General features: G+C 42.7%; 1 protein-coding gene across 4 annotated transcripts in view; it reads right to left on the bottom strand.

Annotated features, from left to right (window-relative positions):
* Positions 1-15,158, bottom strand: part of CDC42BPB (CDC42 binding protein kinase beta) — a 161,894-nt gene extending 146,736 nt beyond the window's left edge. The window contains exon 1 of one of the 4 annotated variants that reach the window (XM_053601241.1): positions 14,532-15,158. In XM_053601241.1, the coding sequence (XP_053457216.1) occupies positions 14,532-14,706 (175 nt within the window). In that variant the 5' untranslated portion in view covers positions 14,707-15,158. The remainder of the gene's footprint in view (positions 1-14,531) is intronic. The other 3 variants (XM_053601238.1, XM_053601240.1, XM_053601239.1) reach the window with 3 other exon arrangements.
* Positions 15,159-22,188: the final 7,030 nt, after the last annotated feature.

Raw genomic sequence — 22,188 nt, 5'->3', positions numbered from 1 at the left:
ATTAAACTGAAAAGCTTCTGTACATCCAAGGAGATAACCAAAGCAAATAGACAACCTACCCAATGGGAAAGGATATTTGCATATTTTGAATCAGACAAACACTTAATAACCAGGATCTATACAGAACTTCAATTAATCCACAAGAAAAAAAAACAACAATCCATATATCAATGAGGAAGAGAGATGAATAGAATCTTATCTAAAGATGACAGACGGTGTCACACTTTATGGGGGCAAGACATGATTGCAAGAGGGACTTTACCTAACAATTGCAATCAGTGTAACTGACTTATTGTACCCTCAATGAATCCCCAACAATAAAAAAAAAAAAAAAAAAAAAGATGACAGACGAGTGGCCAGCAAACATATGAGAAAATGCTCATCATCCCTAATTATTAGAGAAATGCGAATTAAAACCACCCTCAGATATCACCTAACCCCAGCGAGAATGGCCTATATCACAAAATCTCAAAACTGCAGATGCTGGCACAGATCTGGAGAGAAAGGAATACTTTTACACTGCTGGTGGGACTGTAAACTAATACAACCTTTTTGGAAGGAAGTATGGAGAAACCTCAAAGAACTCAACCTAGACCTCCCGTTTGATCCTGCAATCCCATTATGAGGCATCTATCCAGAAGGAAAAAAAAACTTTCATTATAAAGACACTTGTACTAGGCTGTTTACTGCAGCCCAATTTACAATTGTCAAAATGTGGAAACAACCTAAATGTCCTTCAACCCAGGAATGGTTTGGTAAGCTGTGGTATATGTATACCATGGAATATTATTCAGCCATAAAAAAAATGGAGATTTTGCAGCATGTGTACTAACCTGGATGAAGGTAGAACACATTATTCTTAGTGAAGCATCACAGGAATGGAGAAGTATGAATCCTATGTATTTAATTTTGATACGAAGACAATTAATGACATGGTGGGGCATGGGGGAAGGGGAGGCCAGACAGAGAAGGAGGGAAGGGGTGAGGGAAAGGAAAAGAAGAAGAAAAAAGAAAATAGTGACTAATTCTCACATAAATTGGATTTAATTTTGACCAAAGTACATTACTTAAACATTATTTTTTAAATCAACTTGTTAATATGCGGTTTAGGATATTGCATCCTCATTTATAAGTGACATATGTTTGTAATTTCCCCTTTATAATAATATATTTTCTCCAGTTTTAATATCAGGTGTACTCAGATCAAGTAGAAAGACTTTGAAGTATTTTTTCTTTTTCTATTGTCTATAACATTTGGCATGATCCGTTTTTTGAAATTATCTTTTTCTTTTATTTATAAATAGTAGCTGTCTTTTTGAGACTTAAAAAAAAGTAATAAGAAGTTAACTGATGACTCCATACTGAATCTCAGAGTCAAAGCATTTTATAATAGACATACTCTTATTTGACGTGAATTTACTTTCTTTGTATCATTATTATCATCATTATTGTTATTGCTTAATATTTCGATGTAGCAATTATCTGATTCCTTTTCTGATTGTATTTATGTTCGTTCATTCTTTATGAGGTTTTTGTTTCTAGTTCTTATCTGAAACATTGTTATTGTTATTAAATTTTAAGCCTTTTTAATTTTGTGAAGGCAAAAAAATGGAAACCTAATAAATACATGTATATGTAAGAATAAAAAAAATTTATTTTTTCCAGGGCCGCCCCTGTGGCTCAGTCGGTAAGGCGCCGGCCCCATATACCGAGAGTTCAAACCTGGCCCCGGCCAAACTGCAACCAAAAAATAGCCGGGCGTTGTGGCGGGCGCCTGTAGTCCCAGCTACTCGGGAGGCTGAGGCAAGAGAATCGCTTAAGCCCCAGGAGTTGGAGGTTGTTGTGAGCTGTGCGAGGCCACAGCACTCTACCAAGGGCCATAAGGTGAGACTCTGTCTCTACAAAAAAAAAAAAAAAAAAAAAATTTTTTTCCAAAAAAATTGTCACATTGCTGATTGACATCCAGTTTTTATTTATTAATCCTCTCAACATTATTTCAAAAGGATTATCAAAAACTTTGCTTTTAAAAACACAAACTTTGCTTTTAAAAAAAATAATATTTTTAGCAGGAAATACATCCGTATGTATCACTTTGGTTATATAAATAACTTGCTAGTTTCCCACATATTTGAAAGCAGTTCTATTCTAAAGGTACATCAGAAAGCTGTTTTGTTAATACAGTTTTCAATAATCTGATTTCAAGTACTCTAGAGTTAAAAACACCTGGCCAGGTGCAGGGGCTCATGCCTGTACTAGCACTTTGGGAGGCCAAGGCAGGGGACTCCTGGTGCCCAGGAGTTTGAGACCAGCCTTGACAACACAGGGAGACCCCCATCACTTTAAAAAATAGAAAAACTAGCCAGGTGTGGTAATGCGCACTTTGTAGTTCCAGCTACTTGGGAGGCTGAGGTGGGGATGGGATAGCTTGAGTCCAAGAGTTTGAGGTTGCAGCAAGCCATGATGACATCAATGGACTCCAGCCTGGGTAACAGAGACTCTATATCCCCCCCCGCCAAAAAAAAAATCAACCTTTTAAGGATTGCTACATACCCATCAATTACAAAATCAATTATTTCTCAATAGTGATGAATCAATATGAGATTTCAAAATAAAGTGTTCAGTTAAAAAATAAATTTAGCCCACTGATTAAATTTTGTAACAAAATAATTGAAAAATTCATTTCTTTCACACTAACAAGGGCAAAGTACAACAGGGCACTGGCCTTAAAAATGTAGTTTTAGATGTTGTGGCAAGGGAAGTCTATTTTCTTTTCGACTTAATTTATGTTTATGTTTTTAGAAAATTATAAATACCAAGAGTATTTCTTATTCTGCTCTTGTTTATTTTCAATTGATGATTTCCTACATACCAACAGCTTTGGAATTAAACAGACCTAGCTATACATCATAAAGTTTATACAATCAGTTCCTTAGCCACAAGCACCCAATTAGGAACATCTCCCCATGACATGGTCTCTACAAATTGCTGTGCAGGCATCCCTTTTTTTTGGCTATCAACACACCAGTCAGGTACTTTCCCCTTTTAATTTCCTTTCCCTTTCTCTCTCCTCTAGTGCTTGCGTGGTTACTGGAGACAAGCTTTCCCTCCCTTATTCTCATCTCCTCCTCCTTCTCATGGGGAAAACTTTCGAATAAATGAGTAAGTGTAAGAATAGAAATGCAATATATCCAAATCAAAGAAAAGAGTTGACTATACACTATGACTTCACAAAGATGAAAAGTGGGCATCTCTGCACCATATGGAAATGACAGCACACGATTACAACAGGACAGAGCCTGGAAAACAGGAGCTCCAGAATAGGAATTTTGTTTTAGTCATCACTGCAGTGTCTGGCACATCTTAAGGTCCTTAAAAAATATTTGTTGAATAAATGACAAGAGATGACAGATGACTAGAAATGTCAACATAATTCTGCACTGTGGGAAAAGACAAATGGAAGAGTGGTATCTAATTTAGCAAAGCTAGGACACAAAAACTTAAGCATCTGTGAGACAGGGGCAAGAAGACTCAATAATTATCAGAGGCACAATTACCTCTGAAGGCCTGAGCAGTAATGGGCAGAAAATAGGACTGGCTTCAATAATGTAGGAGAAGCACTCATACCCCAGTCCATTCCCAGCCCCACCAGCCCTCCTCCACCTCACCCTAACCTTCCCTGAGAGTGGGCAGCTACTCCCAACCCCTACCCCCAAACAGGAGGCAAGAAATTCTTCTCCGGGGAACTGACAGGCCCAACAGAAGGAATTATGTTACAAACTTCTGATAGTGCCCCTCAAATTGGCAAAATTTGTGCTCTGTTTTCTAATGGTGAGACTCAACACTTAAAGTATGCCCACGTAATGCAGGAAATTTCCAATCAGCCCACTCAAAATTATAGAAAGCAGCTGGGTATGGTGGCTAACGCCTGTAACCCTCATACTTTGAGAGGCCAAGGTAGAAGGATCACTGGAGTCCAGGAATTGGAGACCAGCCTAAGCAAAAGTAAGACCCCTGTCTCTATTAAAAAAAAAAAAAAAAAGCTGGCTGTGCCAGTGAGTACCTGTAGTCCCAGCTGCTCAAGAGTCTCAAGCAGGAGGATTGTTTGAGCCCAGGAGTTTGAGGCTGCAGTAAGCTATGATGACACAAGACTTTTGTCTCCAGAAGAGAAAGGGGAGGGAAGAGGAAGGGGAGGGGAGAGGAGGAGAGGGGAGGGGAGGGGAAGGGAAGGGAGCTAATAATCACCATTCAGAGGGAAGCCTCTAAAAAAAGACAAAGACAAGAGTAGGAAACAGGTGAAAAAGAACTCAGAAGAGACAACATGGCCAGTATATGATGGCTCACACATGTAATGTTAGCACTTTGAGAGGCCACGGTAAGAAGATTACTTGAGGCCAGGGGTTTGAGATCAGCCTGGCAAGACAGTGAGACCCTAACACTAAAAATAAAAAAATAAATAAAAATTAGCTGGGCATTGTGGTGTGCATCTGTAGTCCTAGCTATTCAGGAAATTGAGGTGAGAGGATCACTTGAGACCAGGTATTCAAGGCTGCAGTGAGTTCTGAGTGCACCAGTGTACTCCAGCCTGGGCAATAGAGCAAGACCTCCTCTATTTGTTCAAATATGACTGATCACTAGAAATGTCAAATAGGAAAAAAAATAAAAAGAAAGAAAAGAAACAGACAATGTATTCAGCCCTACCATTAAACCAATTTATAACTTTCATATGAAAGCTATAAACCAATTATATCCCAAGAATCTGGAGAAAGGGGAGAAGGAGGGGAGAGGGAGGGGAGACAGAGGGGAGAGGGAGGGGAGGGGGTAGGATGGGTGGAGGGAGGGTAATTGGTGGGACAACACCTACGGTGCATCTTACAAGGGTGCATGTTAAATTTACTAAATGTAGAATATAAATGTCTTAACATAATAACTAAGAAAATGCCGTGAAGGCTGTGTTAACCAGTTTGATGAAAATATTTCAAATTGCATATAAAACCAGCACATTGTACCCCATAATTGCATTAATGTACACAGCTATGATTTAATAAATAAATAAATAAACCTGACCCCTTAAGCAGTCGGGGCTGCTATCCAAACCCCTGCATTAGGTATGAGGCAGTCACGGGCTAGCTCTTTAACAAAGGACTCTTCCGCTCAAAAAAAAGAAACGAAACAGTCAACACAGGAAACCAAGGAAACTGTCTATATAATATGTGTGCGTGAATCAATAAAAAATTAAACAAATATTTAGAAAATGCATTGCTTTTATAAAATAAAAACAGGACATTATAAAAGGGAACAGTAAGAACAAGAACACTTAGAAATGAAAGACGTAATAACAGAAATCAAAATCCAATGTAAGGACTAGAAGATAAAGTTGAAGACCTCTCCTAAAAACATCACAATAAAAATACAATGGAATGAAAAATAGTAAGAGAAAAGGAATTAGCAGAACCTCAAGAGGTCCAACATCTGACTAGCAGTAGCTAATGAAGGCTCAAAAAGAGAAATCCAAGAAGAGATTATCAAGAATATAAAAAAGTTTCTCACAGCAGAAGAAACCTAGGAATCCCAACCAAAAACATCTACCAAGGAATACCAGGAATAAACAGAACACCCCTAAACCTTTCGGCGATAATAACAAGTCACACACAAAGAATCATCCTGGTCTCAGACTTCTCATTACCAACATAGAAAGAAAGACAGCAAGGGAGCAAGACTCAAACTTCTAAGGACAAATGATTTCTAACCTAGAATCCTATACTCAGAGAAAGTGTCATTCAAGTATGCAGGAAGAAAAGGCATTTTTAGACAGATCAGGTTCAAAAAATTTACCTCTGAATTTTTTTTTTTCCTTAGAGACAGCCTCTCACTCTGTTGCCCAGGCTCGAGTGCAGTGGCTCAATCAATAGCTCACTATAGGCTTGAACTCCTGGCCTCAAGCAATCCTCCCACCTTGGCCTCCTAAGTAGGTAGAACTATAAGCATGTGCCATCTCACATTCACCTTTTTTTTAACTTTTATATTTTAGCAACAGGGTCTCATTCTGTTGCCCAGGCTAGAGTGCAGTTGAGCAATCATAGCTCATTGTAACAAGCAATCCTCCTGCTTGGCTTCCCAAAGTGCTGGGATTATAGGTATGAGCCACCACACTCAGAGTGATTAATTCTTTTCAACAGAGGAGACAGACAAAAAGAATTCCCATAAGAAATGAAAAGAAATCTGAGGATGACTGTTCAGTAGTAGCAGGCCAACAGAAAAAATAGCCTAGATGCAGAAAACAGAAAACAGAAAAACGGAAGGTTCTGAAAGGGATAAAAAGTGATAGATTACTTGAGGTATGTAATTGAGGAGTTCTATTTAAAAACCTAGAACTAAATTTATGACTATACACTGAAAATCTAGCTAAAGGATAAAAAAGATAATTCATTCCAGTATCACTAAAATACTTCCCTGTCTTAGTAAATTGTATCTTATGTGGAATAAGATTTGTGTGAAAATATTTGTGTGAAAATGGTAAGAATGTAAACATTGAGTATCACTTTAAATAAAATTATAAAGTCATGCTTGGGAAAAGGGAAGAAAAGGAAGGGGTATTTATGTTGGGAGAAGAGATACAGCAGAGTTCTAAAGCCTTCTTTTCTTTTCTTTTTTTTTTTTTTTGCTGTTTTTGGCTGGGGCCGGGCTTGAACCCACCACCCTTGGTATATGGGGCTCACGCCCTACTCCTTGAGCCACAGGCGCCACCCTAAAGCCTTCTTTTCTATAATAATAAGTCAATAGATCATGTCTAAAATGAAAAAAATCAGGAATTAGCCATATAAGCATGCTAAAACATGGAATTTGAGGCAGGAATTGCTAAATAAGTATCTACAATATCTGAGATTCTTCCATAGTAATATCCCGCCTCCATCCTGTTGCCTAGGGGTATAGCCACCATCTCAGAGGTGGACTGAGGCAGGAAAGGGGCCCAGTTTCTGGAAGGTTTCTTGGAACCAGCCCTGACTACTGACATCACAACTTTATAGGAGAGAGAATTCCACGTTGGATTTTATTAGTACCTGTTGCTTTGTTCTTCATCACTGGCAGCTGAATGTGGTCCAAACTAAAAGGACAACAATGAGCAGAATCAGAGAAGCTCAGTGGGTGCTTCTGGGAAGCTGGAGCACAGATTGGGCAGATGGCAAAGTGACTGAAACTTACACTACAACCCTTTAGTACTACTAGACTTCCAAAACTAAGCCACTGTACCTAGCCAATAAATTAAATTGATTTTAACTTCCAACACTGAGGCGAGGTACAGTGGCTCGTATCTGGAATACTAGCACTTTAGGAGGCTGAGGCAGGAGGGTCGCTTGAGCTCAAGAGTTTGAGACCACCCTGAGCAAGAGTAAGACCACCATCTCTACTAAAAATAGAAAAGTAAGCTAGGGATGCTGGTATATGCCTATAGTCCAAGCTACCTAGGAAGCTGAAACAAGATCTGTTGAGCCTTAGAGTTTGAGGTTGCAATGAGCTATGACGACGACACTGCACTGTAGTGCACTCTAGCTGGAGCAACAGAACGAAACTCTATCTCCAAAAATATAAAACTTAAAGTGGGAAATGCAATCATTTAGGTCTGAGTGATTGGGAACTTCAGAGAGGTCACTGGTAATGGGAATAGAAAGAAAATATAAAAATAAAATCAAGGTGGGGGCTGGGCACAGTGGCTCACGCCAGTAATACTAGCATTCTGGGAGGCTGAGGCGGGTGTATTGCCCTGAGCTCACAGGTTCGAGACCAGCCTGAGCAAGAGCAAGACCTCATCTCTAAAAGTACCCAGGCAGGTGTTGTGGTAGGTACCTGTAGTCCCAGCTACTCGGGAGGCTGAGGCAAGAGAATGGCTTGAGCCTAAGAGTTGGAGGCTGCTGTGAGCTATGACACCATGGCACTCTATGGAGAGTGACAAAGTGAGACTCTGTCTCAAAAAAATAAAATAAAAATATTTTAAAACAAAGAGGCCCAAGGCACACCACAGGAAAGAAAACGTGACTGGAGGACTACCTGCCCAGAAATTATCAGAAAAAAAGTACAGAATTTGGTTTACCCAAAGGAGAGTAGAAACTGGGATAGAGGGCAGATCATACGATCTCTCAAAATTCCTGCAGTTTTCCAACCCATGACTCTGTGCTTTTGGAGGTCAGAAGAATCAACATTGGGATCATTTTAGAAGAATAAGTATCACATGTTCTCCAAAGAGACAGTGATCCAAGGGAGAATTTGAATGACATGATATGATTCAATTCAAATCTCTTTGAATTTCTAATTCTTTCCTAAGAATAACAAAAATCCAAAGTTCTGTATTATGTATTGGTCCTTATTGCAATGTTTTAATCTACAAAGAATTTTGTCACAGTTACCTACCAATTAATAAAAAAACAAAAGCACCCCAATACAGATTTTTACAATCAAACTCATTCAGTTTCTTACATATGAGATACTATGATACTATTTCATATGTAGTAACTATTTCCTAAAAAAAGTCTTCTGGTAGACTTTAAATCCCAATAAAACCTTCCAAGGACTACCATACACAGTTTACACTTTTAAATGTAAGGAAAATGTATGTTTCTCTCTCATTCATTTTCATTTGTAAGAGAGCATTTATGTGAGCTTCACACATAAATTTAAGGTTACTGTACGTACTGTCATCCACAAACATTCTAAGAATCTAAGAATAAAACAAAAGATGGACAAGGACCAAAAGGTGTTATGCTATAGAGGTTGGGATAAGGATATTACACGGTTACATTTTTTTTGTCTCTTCCAGCAAGATCTTTTCACTTTGTAAAAGTCTCAAAAAATGCTTTTTTCCTCTTTTCTGAGAAAGGCTTCAATAGTTCCACTGTATTTAATACAATTTGGAATTAACAGTCCTGGTTTGCTGACCTGTTTATCCAGCATCCCTGATGTCAGCACAAATAGGGGATTTCAAAAGGCACCTGGCTTGGCAACAAGAGATAAAAGGCAAGGAGAAGAGCTACCTGTCAACCGGCAGCATTTTCAGTACTTTAACTTACATGCATTGAGTATTTTGCTTGGAAAGCAATTCATTGCATGTTATAAACTTTTTCAGGTAGCTCACACAGTGGTTTCAATTGTCCTATCTATCTCATGTGTGTAGTCAGTATCAAATAGCTATTTATAAAACCTAAATTACGTTAACCTAGTTTTTATCATGCAATCCCAACATTTCCCTACAATTTAGATCTTGTTTAAAAGATCTGTTCCTTCAACCCATCATTTAAGAAAAGTATTCCTATGTTATGCAAACATTCCATCCAAAAAACCCATTAAGATTAAAATACATTTTGAGATGTTTAACTCCATCAGTTAAGCCTTACTTACTAAATTTAGTAATGTCATCCCATTCACACCTAGGGCTGTGCACCCTACACCAACAGCTACAGCCTTCCCATCTATGAAGGAGAACTCTAAGAAGGTACTGTACATTCATGATAAGAAAAACCACAAATGAGGAATCAACCAGATGGCTAGAAAATTTAATTCTATTAAGAGGAAGCACATTGTGAGAAAAGATACCCTGGATGAGAATTGGATACCCACACTCCACCTCTAGGATGCACATCTATACCAGCAGCAAGCCCTGAGCCTACCTCCTGGTCTGCAGGCCACAGAGGATCACTGTGGTCTGTGCAATGCCAATAGGCTGCAATTTCAATCAGCAGCTAAATCTAAATCTAACACTAGTCATTATATTGAAGCTGTTAAAAAAATATTTAATACATGATAAAATATTCTAATTTTAAAAAGATGAAAGACAAGAAATTCACCTCATTTGGTTGTCTATATTTGTTGCATTTACTTGTGGAAATTTTATTATTTATTTATTTATTTATTTTGAATGTCGATCCTACTGTTTATTCGTGGAAATTTTAAAGTGTTTTAAATGTTTAAAGTGCTCTGCTTCAAATGATATCACATTTACATTTTAAAAAGTAGCTTTAAGAAATATACATGCAGGGCTGCGCCTGTGGCTCAGTCAGTAAGGCGCCGGCCCCATATACCGAGGGTGGCGGGTTCAAACCCGGCCCTGGCTGAACTGCAACCAAAAAAAAATAGCTGGGCGTTGTGGCGGGGGCCTGTAGTCCCAGCTGCTCCAGAGGCTGAGGCAAGAGAATCGCTTAAGCCCAGGAGTTGGAGGTTGCTGTGAGCTGTGTGATGCCATGGTACTCTACCAAGGGCCATAAAGTGAGACTCTGTCTCTACAAAAAAAAAAAAAAGAAATATACATGCAAAGTAGGGTATTTCCAACTTTTAATTAAGGTCCAGGATCTCGTAGAGGAAACCAGTCAAACTATAAACATAATGAAAATTAAAGATAAAAACCTACAAAGAAAACGGAAATGACTCTTGTCCCATACAACTACTATGACAATAAGAAAATAAGAGCCAAAATGTTTTTTAACTTAAAAGCTTCATTACCTATACTTTTCAAATTTCCCCTAAAATTTCCCAGTAAGTCTCCAAATCTCGGCTGAATCAGCTGCTTTTCTCCTTAAATCTCAAGAATTCTACCTAATTGTCATTAGCTACCTGGCAAGATTTGTGAAGTCAAAAAAGGTTGGCTTTCTGCATGATGGAAATCAATATACCAAAGGTTTCAAACATTGTGTAATGGTGAATTCAAAAATTCAACAATCCACTGACTGACAGCCTATGTATGTTACCTGAACAGTCTGCCCAGGTACAAGAAATTCTACGTGAAAATTAGGGTACATAAAAATGCTCTAAAAACAATTTTATTCAAAAGGCCATTCTCGGGCGGTGCTGGTAGCTCAGTGAGTAGGGCGCCAGCCACGTATAATAGGGCTGGTGGGTTCGAACCTGGCCCAGGCCAGCTAAACAACAACTGCAACAACAAAAAAAGCCTGGTGTGGTGGACGCCTGTAGTCCCAGGTACTTGGGAGGCTGAGGCAAGAGAATCAGTTGAGCCCAAGAGTTTGAAGTTGCTGTGAGCTATGACACCATGGTACTCTACCCTGCTCGACAGCGCAAGACTCTGTCTCCAAAAAAAAAAAGCCATTCTCTGCTTTCCAACTGAAAAAACTAGGCACTTCCAAGGAATACTAAACAATGGCTACAGTGACTCTCACCTGTAAATCCCAGCTACCTGGAAGGCTGAGGGCAGGAGTTTGAGATCAGCCTAGGCGAAATAAAGAGACCCTCATCTCTAAAAAATAATTAAAAAAAAGAAAGAAACTATCCAGGCGTGGTGGGTGCACACCTGTAGTCCTAGCTACTCAGGAGGCTGAGGTGGGAGGATTGCTTGAGGCCAACAGTTCAAGGTTACCAAGAGCTATAATAAAGCCACTGCAAACCAGCCTAAGCACCAGAGGGAGGCCTCTTAAAAAGAAAAAAAGAAAGAAAGAAAAAGCTTCACAAATACTTTAGCTAGTAACATACCACTGCAGAGTTAAAAGAGTGTATATGGGGTGGCGCCTGTGGCTCAAGGAGTAGGGCGCCGGTTCCATATGCCAGAGGTGGCGGGTTCAAACCCAGCCCTGGCCAAAAACCAAAAAAAAAAAAAAAAACAAATAAAGAGAATACCTATAAAGGGTGGCGCCTGTGGCTCAAGGAGTAGGGCGCTGGTCCCATGTGCCAGAGGTGGAGGGTTCAAACCCAGCCCCGGCTAAAAAAAAAAAAAAAGACTTCTTTAAAAAGAACAGCTTGGGCGTTGCCTGTGGCTCAGTCGGTAGGGCGCCGGCCCCATATGCCGAGGGTCGCAGGTTCAAACCCAGCCCCGGCCAAATTGCAACAAAAAAATAGCCGGGCGTTGTGGCGGGCCCCTGTAGTTCCAGCTGCTCGGGAGGCTGAGGCAAGAGAATCACTTAAGCCCAGGAGTTGGAGGTTGCTGTGAGCTGTGTGAGGCCACGGCACTCTACTGAGGGCCATAAAGTGAGACTCTGTCTCTACAAAAAAAAAAAAAAATAAAAAGAACAGCTATTCATAAAAGAGTATATATGTTAATATACATGAGATTAAATAATACTAAAACATACTGATATTTCATTAACTACACCTTAAATTTAAATCCATTCTTCTCTATAAAGTTCACACATCTGTCCAAACTGAGTTCTTAAAAGAATAATGTAATTTATTTATAATCACAGTTTCCAAAGAGCCAAAATAAAATTTTGAAAATATGTCTATATTATAGCACACAGCTTCAATTTAGATTTGAAAAGGTCCAATGTCATAAAATATGACTTCCACACACGCTGAAAAAAGCTTCCTCCAGGGAAGCCCATCAGTGTAGGTAGACAGCTGCACAATAGCACACGGGGCCACAGGGCCCCCCAGCCTTCAGACTAATCTCTACAGAGGTGCTGTCCAATTCCCAGGCCAGAGGCTAGTAGGACCACACCTAACCAGCTAAATCAACTCTTCCTTTGCTTCCTCCTTCCAGTCATGCTTTACCAAGTTGAACCTGATCATAAAACTGCCTGGATTTCAAAATGAAGTGTTCAGAAAGGAATGGCAAATACAATAATATTAGGAAGGCTCAGATTTTAACACGCGCCAAACACCTCACTTTCAAAGCAACTGTGAAGTCAATTAATTATTCAGTTGGAAATCATGTCACTGGTAGAGAACCCTAGAAAGCAAACACTCTTAGCATACTGTTACTCTATGTAACAAACAGCAGGCTGGATTTTCAGGGGCAGCAGCAGCTGCTGCTGCTCTCCTACATCATCTTTGTAACATTTCACTACACAGCAAAACAACAGAAACTCTAGCAGGGGTCCTCAAACTAAGGCCCACAGGCCACATGAGGTGGTGTGATTGTATTTGTTCCTGTTTTGTTTTTTTTACTTCAAAATAAGATATGTGCAGTGTGCATAGGAATTTATTCATAGTTTGTTTTTTTTTAAAACTCTAGTCCGGCCCTCCAACGGTCTGAGGGACAGTGAACTGGCCCCCTGTTTAAAAAGTTTGAGGACCTAAAGACTATTGCAACTAAAGTTCTAATTTGTAAACAAAATTCTAAATTCCAGTTACCATTTTGGCAGAGTTGGAAGCCCTACCATAGAACACATTCATTTCTTTCTTTCTGTAAATATCAGCTTTATCAGTCCAAAGCTGATTCAAACTGATTACTGATTCAAAATGCACAGTCCTAACCTAGTGACACAAATGACCCAAGGATAAGCTTTTTGCAGATTTCACCTGAACATATGCATTACCCTTTTAAATCAGAGAGACTGAGGGTCTTGCCAGGATACTGGTGCTAGGGAGAGATGAAGTAAAAGAGTTTCACTTTACACTTTTATCCAGCTAATACAAATTTTTGTCCTAGTTAAGCATAACAGGTTAGTTTAAGGATGGTTAAAGCATTATAGATGCCTGAATGAACTAGAAAAGCCATGCAAAAATCAGATGAGAAAGTTTTTTTTTTTTTTTTTGTAGAGACAGAGTTTCACTTTATTGCCTTCGGTAGAGTGCCGTGGCGTCACACAGCTCACAGCAACCTCCAACTCCTGGGCTTAGGCAATTCTCCTGCCTCAGCCTCCCAAGTAGCTGGGACTACAGGCGCCCGCCAAAACGCCCGGCTATTTTTTGTTGCAGTTTGGCCGGGGCTGGGTTTGAACCCGCCACCCTCGGCATATGGGGCCGGCGCCCTGCTCACTGAGCCACAGGTGCCGCCCCAGATGAGAAAGTTTTTAAGTGACAGTTCCAGCTACCCTCTTCCCCAAGTATCACAGGGTCTGGTACAATTACAATTAAAAACCAAAAATCAATTTCCTCTTGTATGGCCTATCTAAAATAAAGCTTTTAACCTTAAAATTCCCTAAGAGGTGCTACAGTAAAAGGAATGAATGGTTAGGCCCTGGACGCCAAGGGGATATAGACAGACTGTCATCTAGGAGGGGCCGTCAGAGCTGTGCTCCTAGTGATGAGCACGGAGGGCCCACGGTGCGGAGGTGGGAAACAGATTTTGTAAAAGCAGACAGGGCTGCCCTTGCAAACCAGCAAAACGTAGGATGGAGAAAGGGACTCAACGCCGACTCTGGACCCCAAAGGCGAGGGGCGGGGGGTGGGGGCGGATATCCCTGGGAGTGCTGCAGGAAATGATATCCAGACTCAGAGGGTGGATCTAGGAAGCGGCTAGGGCGATGGCCGGGGTGGGGATTTGGGGGGGGGGTGGGAGGCGGAGGGGCATGGAAGTGGGAACTAAGGATGTGGCTCCAAGGGGCAGGATGAGGGGGCGGGACACTCGAACACGCATGTAGAGGATAGATAGGGATGGAAAGTGAACAGTGCAACGAAGGCGCAAGAAGCGGCTAGAGAGGGATGGGCAGCGGGCCTGGCGTGGAAGCAGACCAGACAAGAGAAAACCTAAGGGCAGGGTGGAGAAGGGCGGCCTGTTGGGCAGGAGGGTCAGCCCGGCAAGAAGGGGGCGGATGTAAGGCCGCGCAGCCGGACACTGGAGGGGACGAGGGTCAGGTCCAGGCCCGGAGCGCACTTACCCCACTCGAGGAACTCGGCCACGTACTTGTCACGGCGCAGGGCCGAGTGGCTGCACTCGGTGTACAGGCAGACCAGCACATCCAGCAGAGTCTCCACGCTCAGGGCGCTCTCGTTGCGCCAGGGCCCATCCAGGAGCAGCTGCTCCAGCTTCTTGAGCCGCACCTTGGCCGACATGGTGCCGCGCGGCCCTCTCTCAACACGCCGGCCTCTCGCCGCCGGCTCGGCCAGTCCGTCAGGGCAAGCCCTCAGGAGCCCGACGTCCGCGAGCCCTGGCAACAGTGGCGCCTTGTCGCCGCCCGGTCCGCGTCCTCGCGCCCCGGCCTAGGCCGACATCTTGGGCTCCGTCCCGGCGGCGCAGAGTCTGGGGCACCCGGCCCCGCGGGTCCATGGGCCGGTCTCCTCCCCTCAGCGCCGCCGCCCTCCCCGCCCGGCGCGGCCCTCCCTCGCCTCGCCCCCACCGCCCGCGCACCCCTCAGCCCCGCCCGCGGCCGCGCCCTGTCCTCCACCCGTCGCCGACCAGGAACGGTGAGAAGCCCAGCGCTGCGCAAGCCCGGCCGGCGCCCGAGCCCCGACCCTAGCCCCAACCCGGCGGCCCAGCCCCACGGCCCGCAGCCAACCAGGGCGCGGCCAGTGCGGGCACAGCCAACCACGGCGGGGCCGGCCTCAGCCGCGCTGACCTCATGCGCCGCCCCGCCCTCGCGATCCCAACTCCCGGCTCCCAGCGGGATAGGGCCTACCCGCTTGCCGTAGGGACGCCGGGATGCTGGGAAAGCTGAGACCAGGCAGGTGGGAGGGGTCATGGTGGGGCGGAGCCTAGGCGGGCTGGGGTAGCGTAGAGCGAGTACGGGGCTGAGATTGCCATGCCGGCGCGTGCGCAGAGGATTGCTCAGGTTGGTGCGCGCCTGCAGGGTCACCGGCGGTGTCCACAGTGTGGGGCTGGTGCTCTAGTGTGGTCACGTACCCGGTGTGACAGGGGATGCGGAGGCCTGCAGAGACAGGCCCAGTGGGCGTGGAGGGCCACTAGTGGGCACAGGTCTGATGGCCTCCCGGGGCGACGGGTGCTGTTTTAAACCGGCTTGTCAGAAATCTAAGAAAATTCAGGCCTCCTTCTGACTTAACGCCCAGGAGACTGAGGCCAAGACAGACGAGGCGTCCTGCCAGGGCCGCAGGTTGAGGCGGCGACCCAGCCGGCTGCCAGTGCCCTGTGAATTCAGGAATTCGGCCCTGCAGAGGCCATTTGAGGTTCCACCTTCCTACGTACCCCTCCACCCCTCATGCAGATGTCCTGGAGGACGATTTGGTAGGAGGTGGGACGGGTACTTATCTCAGGCTGGGTGTGCCTACCGACTCACCGCTTTCACTAAGACTCTTGGCTTAGTGAAAAGAGTCTTAGTGAAGAGTCTTAGGAGGGAAGTTGATGGAAAATACCTCCAAAACAAATCGTTGGCTTGAGGAGAGGAGGGTCTCCTCCCAGAGGAGCCGAGGCAACTGGGACAGGTGAGGGGAGGGATGAGGGTTTGAAAGTGGAACGCTAAGGGAACCCGTGGCAAAAACTCCTCTGTGCAGGTAGACGTCAGAAGAGCCGCTGCCTCTGGGCGGAGATGTTGACTGGAAAAATACTAAGAGACCTCTGGGTTGCTGGAAATGCTCTTCACTGGATTCTAGGGTAGTTACACAGGAGTACGTCTCAGTAAACCTTTAAACTGCCCACGTCACTCTGTGTGTGTGTACGTGTATAAATCCTTAATTTTATAAAAGCAGTCTAAAACAGTCTGGTGATAGAGATATTTGCTGCCTGTGGGGATATGAATTGAAAGTGGGCAGGAGGGAGTCTTCTAGGAGCTAGGAACATTATCGGACCTGTCTTGTTGCATGCGTCTACACATTTATAGAAATGCGTCAAACTGTACGCTAAGTATTTGTGCACTTTATTTATATGATACCTCAATAAAGGTTTGTTTTTTTTTAATTTTGAGCAGATCACCTGACTCAAAAGCAAGGGTTTTTCCCACTGGTTTTAGAACACAGGCCAAATTCTTTACCTTGGCTCTTAATTAGGGAGTCACCAGGCATCTGAATTTGTTGGGACAGTCCCCATTTTTCAGCCTCACACATATCCCAATCTGAACAATATGTTTTCTCATCTGCTGACCCAGCAGGTTCTGTCTGGCCCCACTCAGCCCTTCTGTCCTGCCTTTTTACCCTAGTCTTTTCAGTCTCTAACTCCAGTCTCACTGGCCTCTTGTTCTTGCTCCCTCATGGCTCAGGGCCTTTGCACTTACCAGATCCTCTACTTTTGCTACCCCTCGCAAACTGCCTCCACTTAGTCTACTCAATCCAAGTCTCTGTCTACACATTGCCACTTCAGGGCAGCCTTGCCTACTCCCTGTATCAGGCCCAAATTCACCTTGTTGGTTTCCTTCTCAGGACTTGACACTGGTACATGTGGGTCTTGCTTACCAGCTTGGAACTAGAAATGTTTCTGTGCCTCAGTTTCTTAGGGTGTAAAAAGGAAAATAACACCAACCTCTTCATTTCAGTTAGTTTTAGTAAAGGTTAAATGAACTAATACCTATGGAGCACTGGTTAATAGCAAGTGCTCACAAATTGGTAACTACTATCATGCATTCGAATTAATATTTCAGAAACCAGGGTCTCTGTGACCAGCTGATAGAGGGAATGGCCTTGGGTCCTGGCTCTTGGCCCCCAGGCCAGGAAAGCCTGGCTGTACTTGTCCCAAGGTATTCATGATGTTGCATCGTGTCCTTAACAATAAACTTCTACTTGGGCTAGTTCCAGTGGATTTCTGATGTTTTGTAACACACAACACTAGACTAAGTTTAGCCTTATCCCCAACTCCCCTAAAGGTACACAACATACAGTTCAGGTCACAAACAATGGTTCAGTTCAGAAATTAGAATGTTCAGATTTATAGAGTTAAACATCTAAACTTGACTGAACTTTAAATCTTCCCCCTTGAGTCCAGCTTGGACCTCATACAGCCTGAGAAGAACAAAGGTGGCTGTGCCTAGCACCTTCACTGTTTGTTCCCCAAGCTTCTGTGCCCCAGCTCAGCCCACTTCTACCCATCTGGGGCTACTGCTAGGGAGTAAAGAAAGAAAAGGTATTGGGAAGGGCTACAGTCCCATCTCTGGACTGGCAGAGTATAAAGGTGACCCTTTATCTCCTGGGAACATTCATGGGCTCCTTGGTAGTTCACTGCTGTTCTCTCTCCAGAAGTCCCCTTAATCTGAGTAGATGTGTCACTTTTCTGAGTGGGTGTTGACCTGGTGGCTATGGTGAGCCCTCTGTCCCTCTAGGGGGAGTATTGGGACAGGAAACTAAATTGACCTATTGATCTTTTCCTTGCTTGTCCACACAGCTTACATCTGTCCACAACAGACATTTACACCAATACCACCAAACATTAGGGAGCAAGTAGGACCTGGTTCTGCCCCTGAAGCAGCACATAAGCCCTTTCTTCCCAGCTAGAAGTCAAGCCTAGTCTTCCTGTGCCCCTGAAATGGAGTGCTATATATTAAGCTCTCTGAGAAATCCCTTGCAAGCCCCTCTCACTAGGCCAAAGATAAAGGAAGGAGAGTCTATACTCTGTGTCCCCAGCAGGATCACTTCACCAAATCATCTGTCTTCCACCTTCACCTTTTATTCTGGTGTGTGGGACAAGTTCCCAAGCATTGCCCTCGACAATCTACTTATGGCAACCTGACATATCATTTGAGAATTCCTTACCTGTTCTTTCTTCTTGGCGCCTCAAAATTTTGTTTGTATTCTGACACATTCACCACACGAACACCAGATGACAGTCATTGTCTTTTTGTGGACAGTCCTTGTGCTTGTCACTCCCTCTCTCCTGAACCCTTGTGAGTCCACTCTGATCATGGGACTCTAGAGGGGCTGTTGGGAAGGGTGGTCATGTGACCTGGGACCAGCTAGTCAGCTTGCCTTCCTACTTGGTAAGTCATTAGGTGACTCAAGCTAGGCCAATCACGGAGATTCTTTAGGATGTTTTGTGGTAAAGCTGGGAAAGAGAATTTCTTGTCTTTTTTTTTTTAGACAAGGGGTAGGTAAACTTTTTCTGTTAAGGGCCAGAGAGTAAATATTTTAGGTTTTTCAAACCCTATATTCTCTGCCTGTACCATTACAAGATGAAAGCAGCAATAGACAATACATAAACAAATGAGCATGGCTGTGTGCCAGTCAAACTTTATTTACAAGAACAGGTGGCCATATTTTGCTGACCCTTGCTTATAGTACAAACTGTGATGGTTGGATTTCAAATCAATGGTCACATCCCTTGTTAAAGAAATAAAGAGAGAAATAGATGTGTGTGTGTGTGTGTGTGTGTGTGTGTGTGTGTAGAGAGAGAGAGAGAGATCTTGTTACATGAAACAATAAAATTTCCCTTTTTCCTTAAGCCAGTTGTGAGTGAAGATCTTTTCATTTGCATTTGAAAGTGCTCTTTCAAATCACTGAGAGCAAATGGAGGTAATCTAAAAGGAAAATGGGCAAATTATATGAACAAGGAAATTTGAAGGCTGGTGGGATAGTATCTGACCATGTAATATGAAAAATATAGATATACATGGCTGGATACTTTCTAGACATCCCTCATATACAGGAGAAGAAATACAAAGACTCAATGAACATTTTAATTGGTGTTAAAAAGCAAATTGACTTCTGCTTCCAGCCAAGATGGAGTGATAGAGACCAGGTTTACCTTGCTACCTAAAACAATGAAAAGGAAAAAAAAGAACATGGATAGAATACATGAAACAATGATTTTCATGATATTGTCAAAGGACAGTGATCCCTATCCCTGAGATGCAGTAAACCAGAGAGGAGCCCTGCCAGGAAAAGGGAACTGAAGTAGAACCCAGTGGACTCCCTGAGGCAAGGAGACAAAGCAGAGAGTCTGGAAAGACCAAAGCAGTTAGAGTACCTTATGATACTCAGGACAGAGTACCATAAATGAGTAAGCTGCATAGAAAATTTGGGAGACCTACAGAGAGCATCAGCCATCTAGTAGCACACTGACCAGTGCTCATGTGGGAGGAAACTACCCAAGGCTGGGGAAATTATAATCTAAAAGGATTAGAGGACTGGGTGATGTGGCTTGTGCCTGTAATTCCAGTTACTCGGGAATATGAGGCCAAGAATTAGATACCAGCCTGGGCAACACAGCAAGACCTCATTTCTAAAAAAAAAAAAAAAAATGTTTTTAAGTAGCCAGGCATGGTAGTACACCCCTGTAGTCTCAGTCATTTGGAGGCTGAGGTAGGAGGATCTACTTGAGCCCAGCAATTCAAGGATGCAATGAGCTATGATTGCGCCACTGCACTGGATGACAGGGTGAGGCTTCATCTCTAAAAAAAAAGAGAGCGAAAACAACCAAAAGAATTAGAGGAAAGAGTGTAGGTGCTCATGCAGATTGAGAATGGTGTTTTTTCCTACCAGCCAGACTGGAAAAATTCACAATTCATAGGCATTGGGTAGCATTTTCAAGAAGGTTGTGCCTTAGTGGTAGCATTACTATTACTAGGAACTCATCCACTTGTCTTCCCCCCCAGACCTCCTAGAAAAAGGCCAGACTTAGCACTACTCTAGATCGCCCTAATAAAATCATAAAAATAAGGCACAAAAGTAACAATTTGTTTCTACATAATTTAACTGCATCCCAGAACAAAACTCAAGAAAATGTATAGGAATACAAAATATCTAGCACCCAAAAAGGTGATCACAATGTCTGAAACCCAGTCAAAGATTACTAGACATCCAAACAGGTAAGAAGACAACTGAGCTGGGCATAGTGATGTTGGGCATAGTTCCTGCTTGAACACAGGAGTTTGAGGTTGCTGTGAACTAGGCTGATGCAACAGCATGCTAGCTGGGGCAGCAGTGTGAGACTCAATCTCAAAAACAAACAAAAAACCCTACAATTTCAGGAGTTCAAGACCAGCCTGAGCAAGAGCAAGATCCCATCTCTACTGAAAAAAAAAAAATAGCCAGGCGTAGTGGTGCACATCTGTAGTCTCAGCTACTCAGCTGTTAAGGCAAAAGGATTGCTCAAGCCCAAGAGTTTGAGGATGTCACGACACTCTACCCAGGGTGATAGAGTGGGACTCTGTTTCAAAAAAGAAAAGAAAAGAAAAAACCCTACAATTTCTGAGATTAAAAAATGTGCTGTATGGGACTAATGGCAAATTAGACATTGCTTAAGAAAAAGTTAAATTTGAAGGCACTGCAATAGGACTTATCCAAAATAAAACAATGAACAGATTATCTGTGAACTATGGGACAACTAAGGAACAGGGGAACAGACCAATGTAGAAATAACTGGGTCCTAAAGGAGAACAGTAAGAAAGAGGAAGAACAGAAAAAAATGTTTAAAGAAATAATGACTGAAAATTTTCCAACTCGATGAGAAATATAAGCCCACAAATTCAAGAAGTTCAATGAAACCCAAGAATAGGCAACATGCAGAAAAAAACTATACCAAGGCACATATTGTAATCAAATTGCTTGCTTGAAACTAGTGCTAAAGAAACAGCCAGGCAAGGCATGGTAGCTCATGCCTGTGATCCCATCATTTTCAGAGGCTAAGGTGGGAGGATTATTTGAGGCCAGAAGTTTGAGACCAGCTAGAACAATATATTGAGCCTCTATCAGTACAAAAATATTAAAATTAGGCAGGCATAGTGGTGCACACACCTGTTGTACCATCTATGCAAAAGGCTGAGACAGGAGGATCACTCGATCCCAGGAATTTGGGCAACAGAGAAAGACCCTGTCTGTACAAAAGAGAGAGAGGGGGAATGGGGTTGGGAGGAGAGACTGAGACCAAAACACAGCCAAAGAAATAAGACATATTATATACAAAGGAATAATGATAAGGGTGATACTAAATTGCTCATGGGAAAAAATTTAAATGAGAAAACATAAGAGCAACATCCTTAAAGTATCAAAAGGGGGTAAAAACCCTTCCAACCTAGAATTCTTAACCCAGCAAAAATATCTTTGAGAAATTAAAGTAGAAATAAAGACCTTCTCAGTATAGGAAAGCCCACTATGAAGACAGAGGCACAGTGCTGGATTGATCTTTTCAGACATCATAGATAACATTTACTACCTTGGGTACTCTCTAAGACTGATAATTTTGAATGAAATTCAGAGCATAAATGAGCTCATCAGCAGGCCCTGGCTTTGGTGTAAACTTCCCTGACACTTGAGCCTTATAACCCAGCAGATCATATGGTTTTAAAACTGGGAATGGCAGACAGAGATGCTCTGTGGAACAAGTCCTAATAGGAGAATCACGATGTATATCCTCAAGGTTTTGGAGTAATTGCATGCCTACTTCTGTCAACAATTCTTCATTTCAAAGGCAGCTACTATCTTACTACTGGATCTTCATAAAAACTGGATCCCTGGCCATGGATACCAATAAACTATGCAACCAAACCCAATTTAAAAAAATAAAAGATGTTATCTTATACACTAAATTGTAAAAACAGATATGTACAACAGCATTCCAAAATGAGACTGGGCCCAAACATTTCTGGAAAGAACAAGTAAATTTCATGAGTAAGTGGCTTACCTTCCCGTGATATTTGTTTTTATTGTTTTGCCAATTCTTCT

Source organism: Nycticebus coucang, chromosome 9 (genome assembly GCF_027406575.1).
Source record: "Nycticebus coucang isolate mNycCou1 chromosome 9, mNycCou1.pri, whole genome shotgun sequence".
Taxonomy (NCBI): Eukaryota; Metazoa; Chordata; class Mammalia; order Primates; family Lorisidae; genus Nycticebus; species Nycticebus coucang.
Note: the sequence above shows the minus strand (reverse complement) of the source record. Positions and strands in the feature narration are given on the sequence as shown.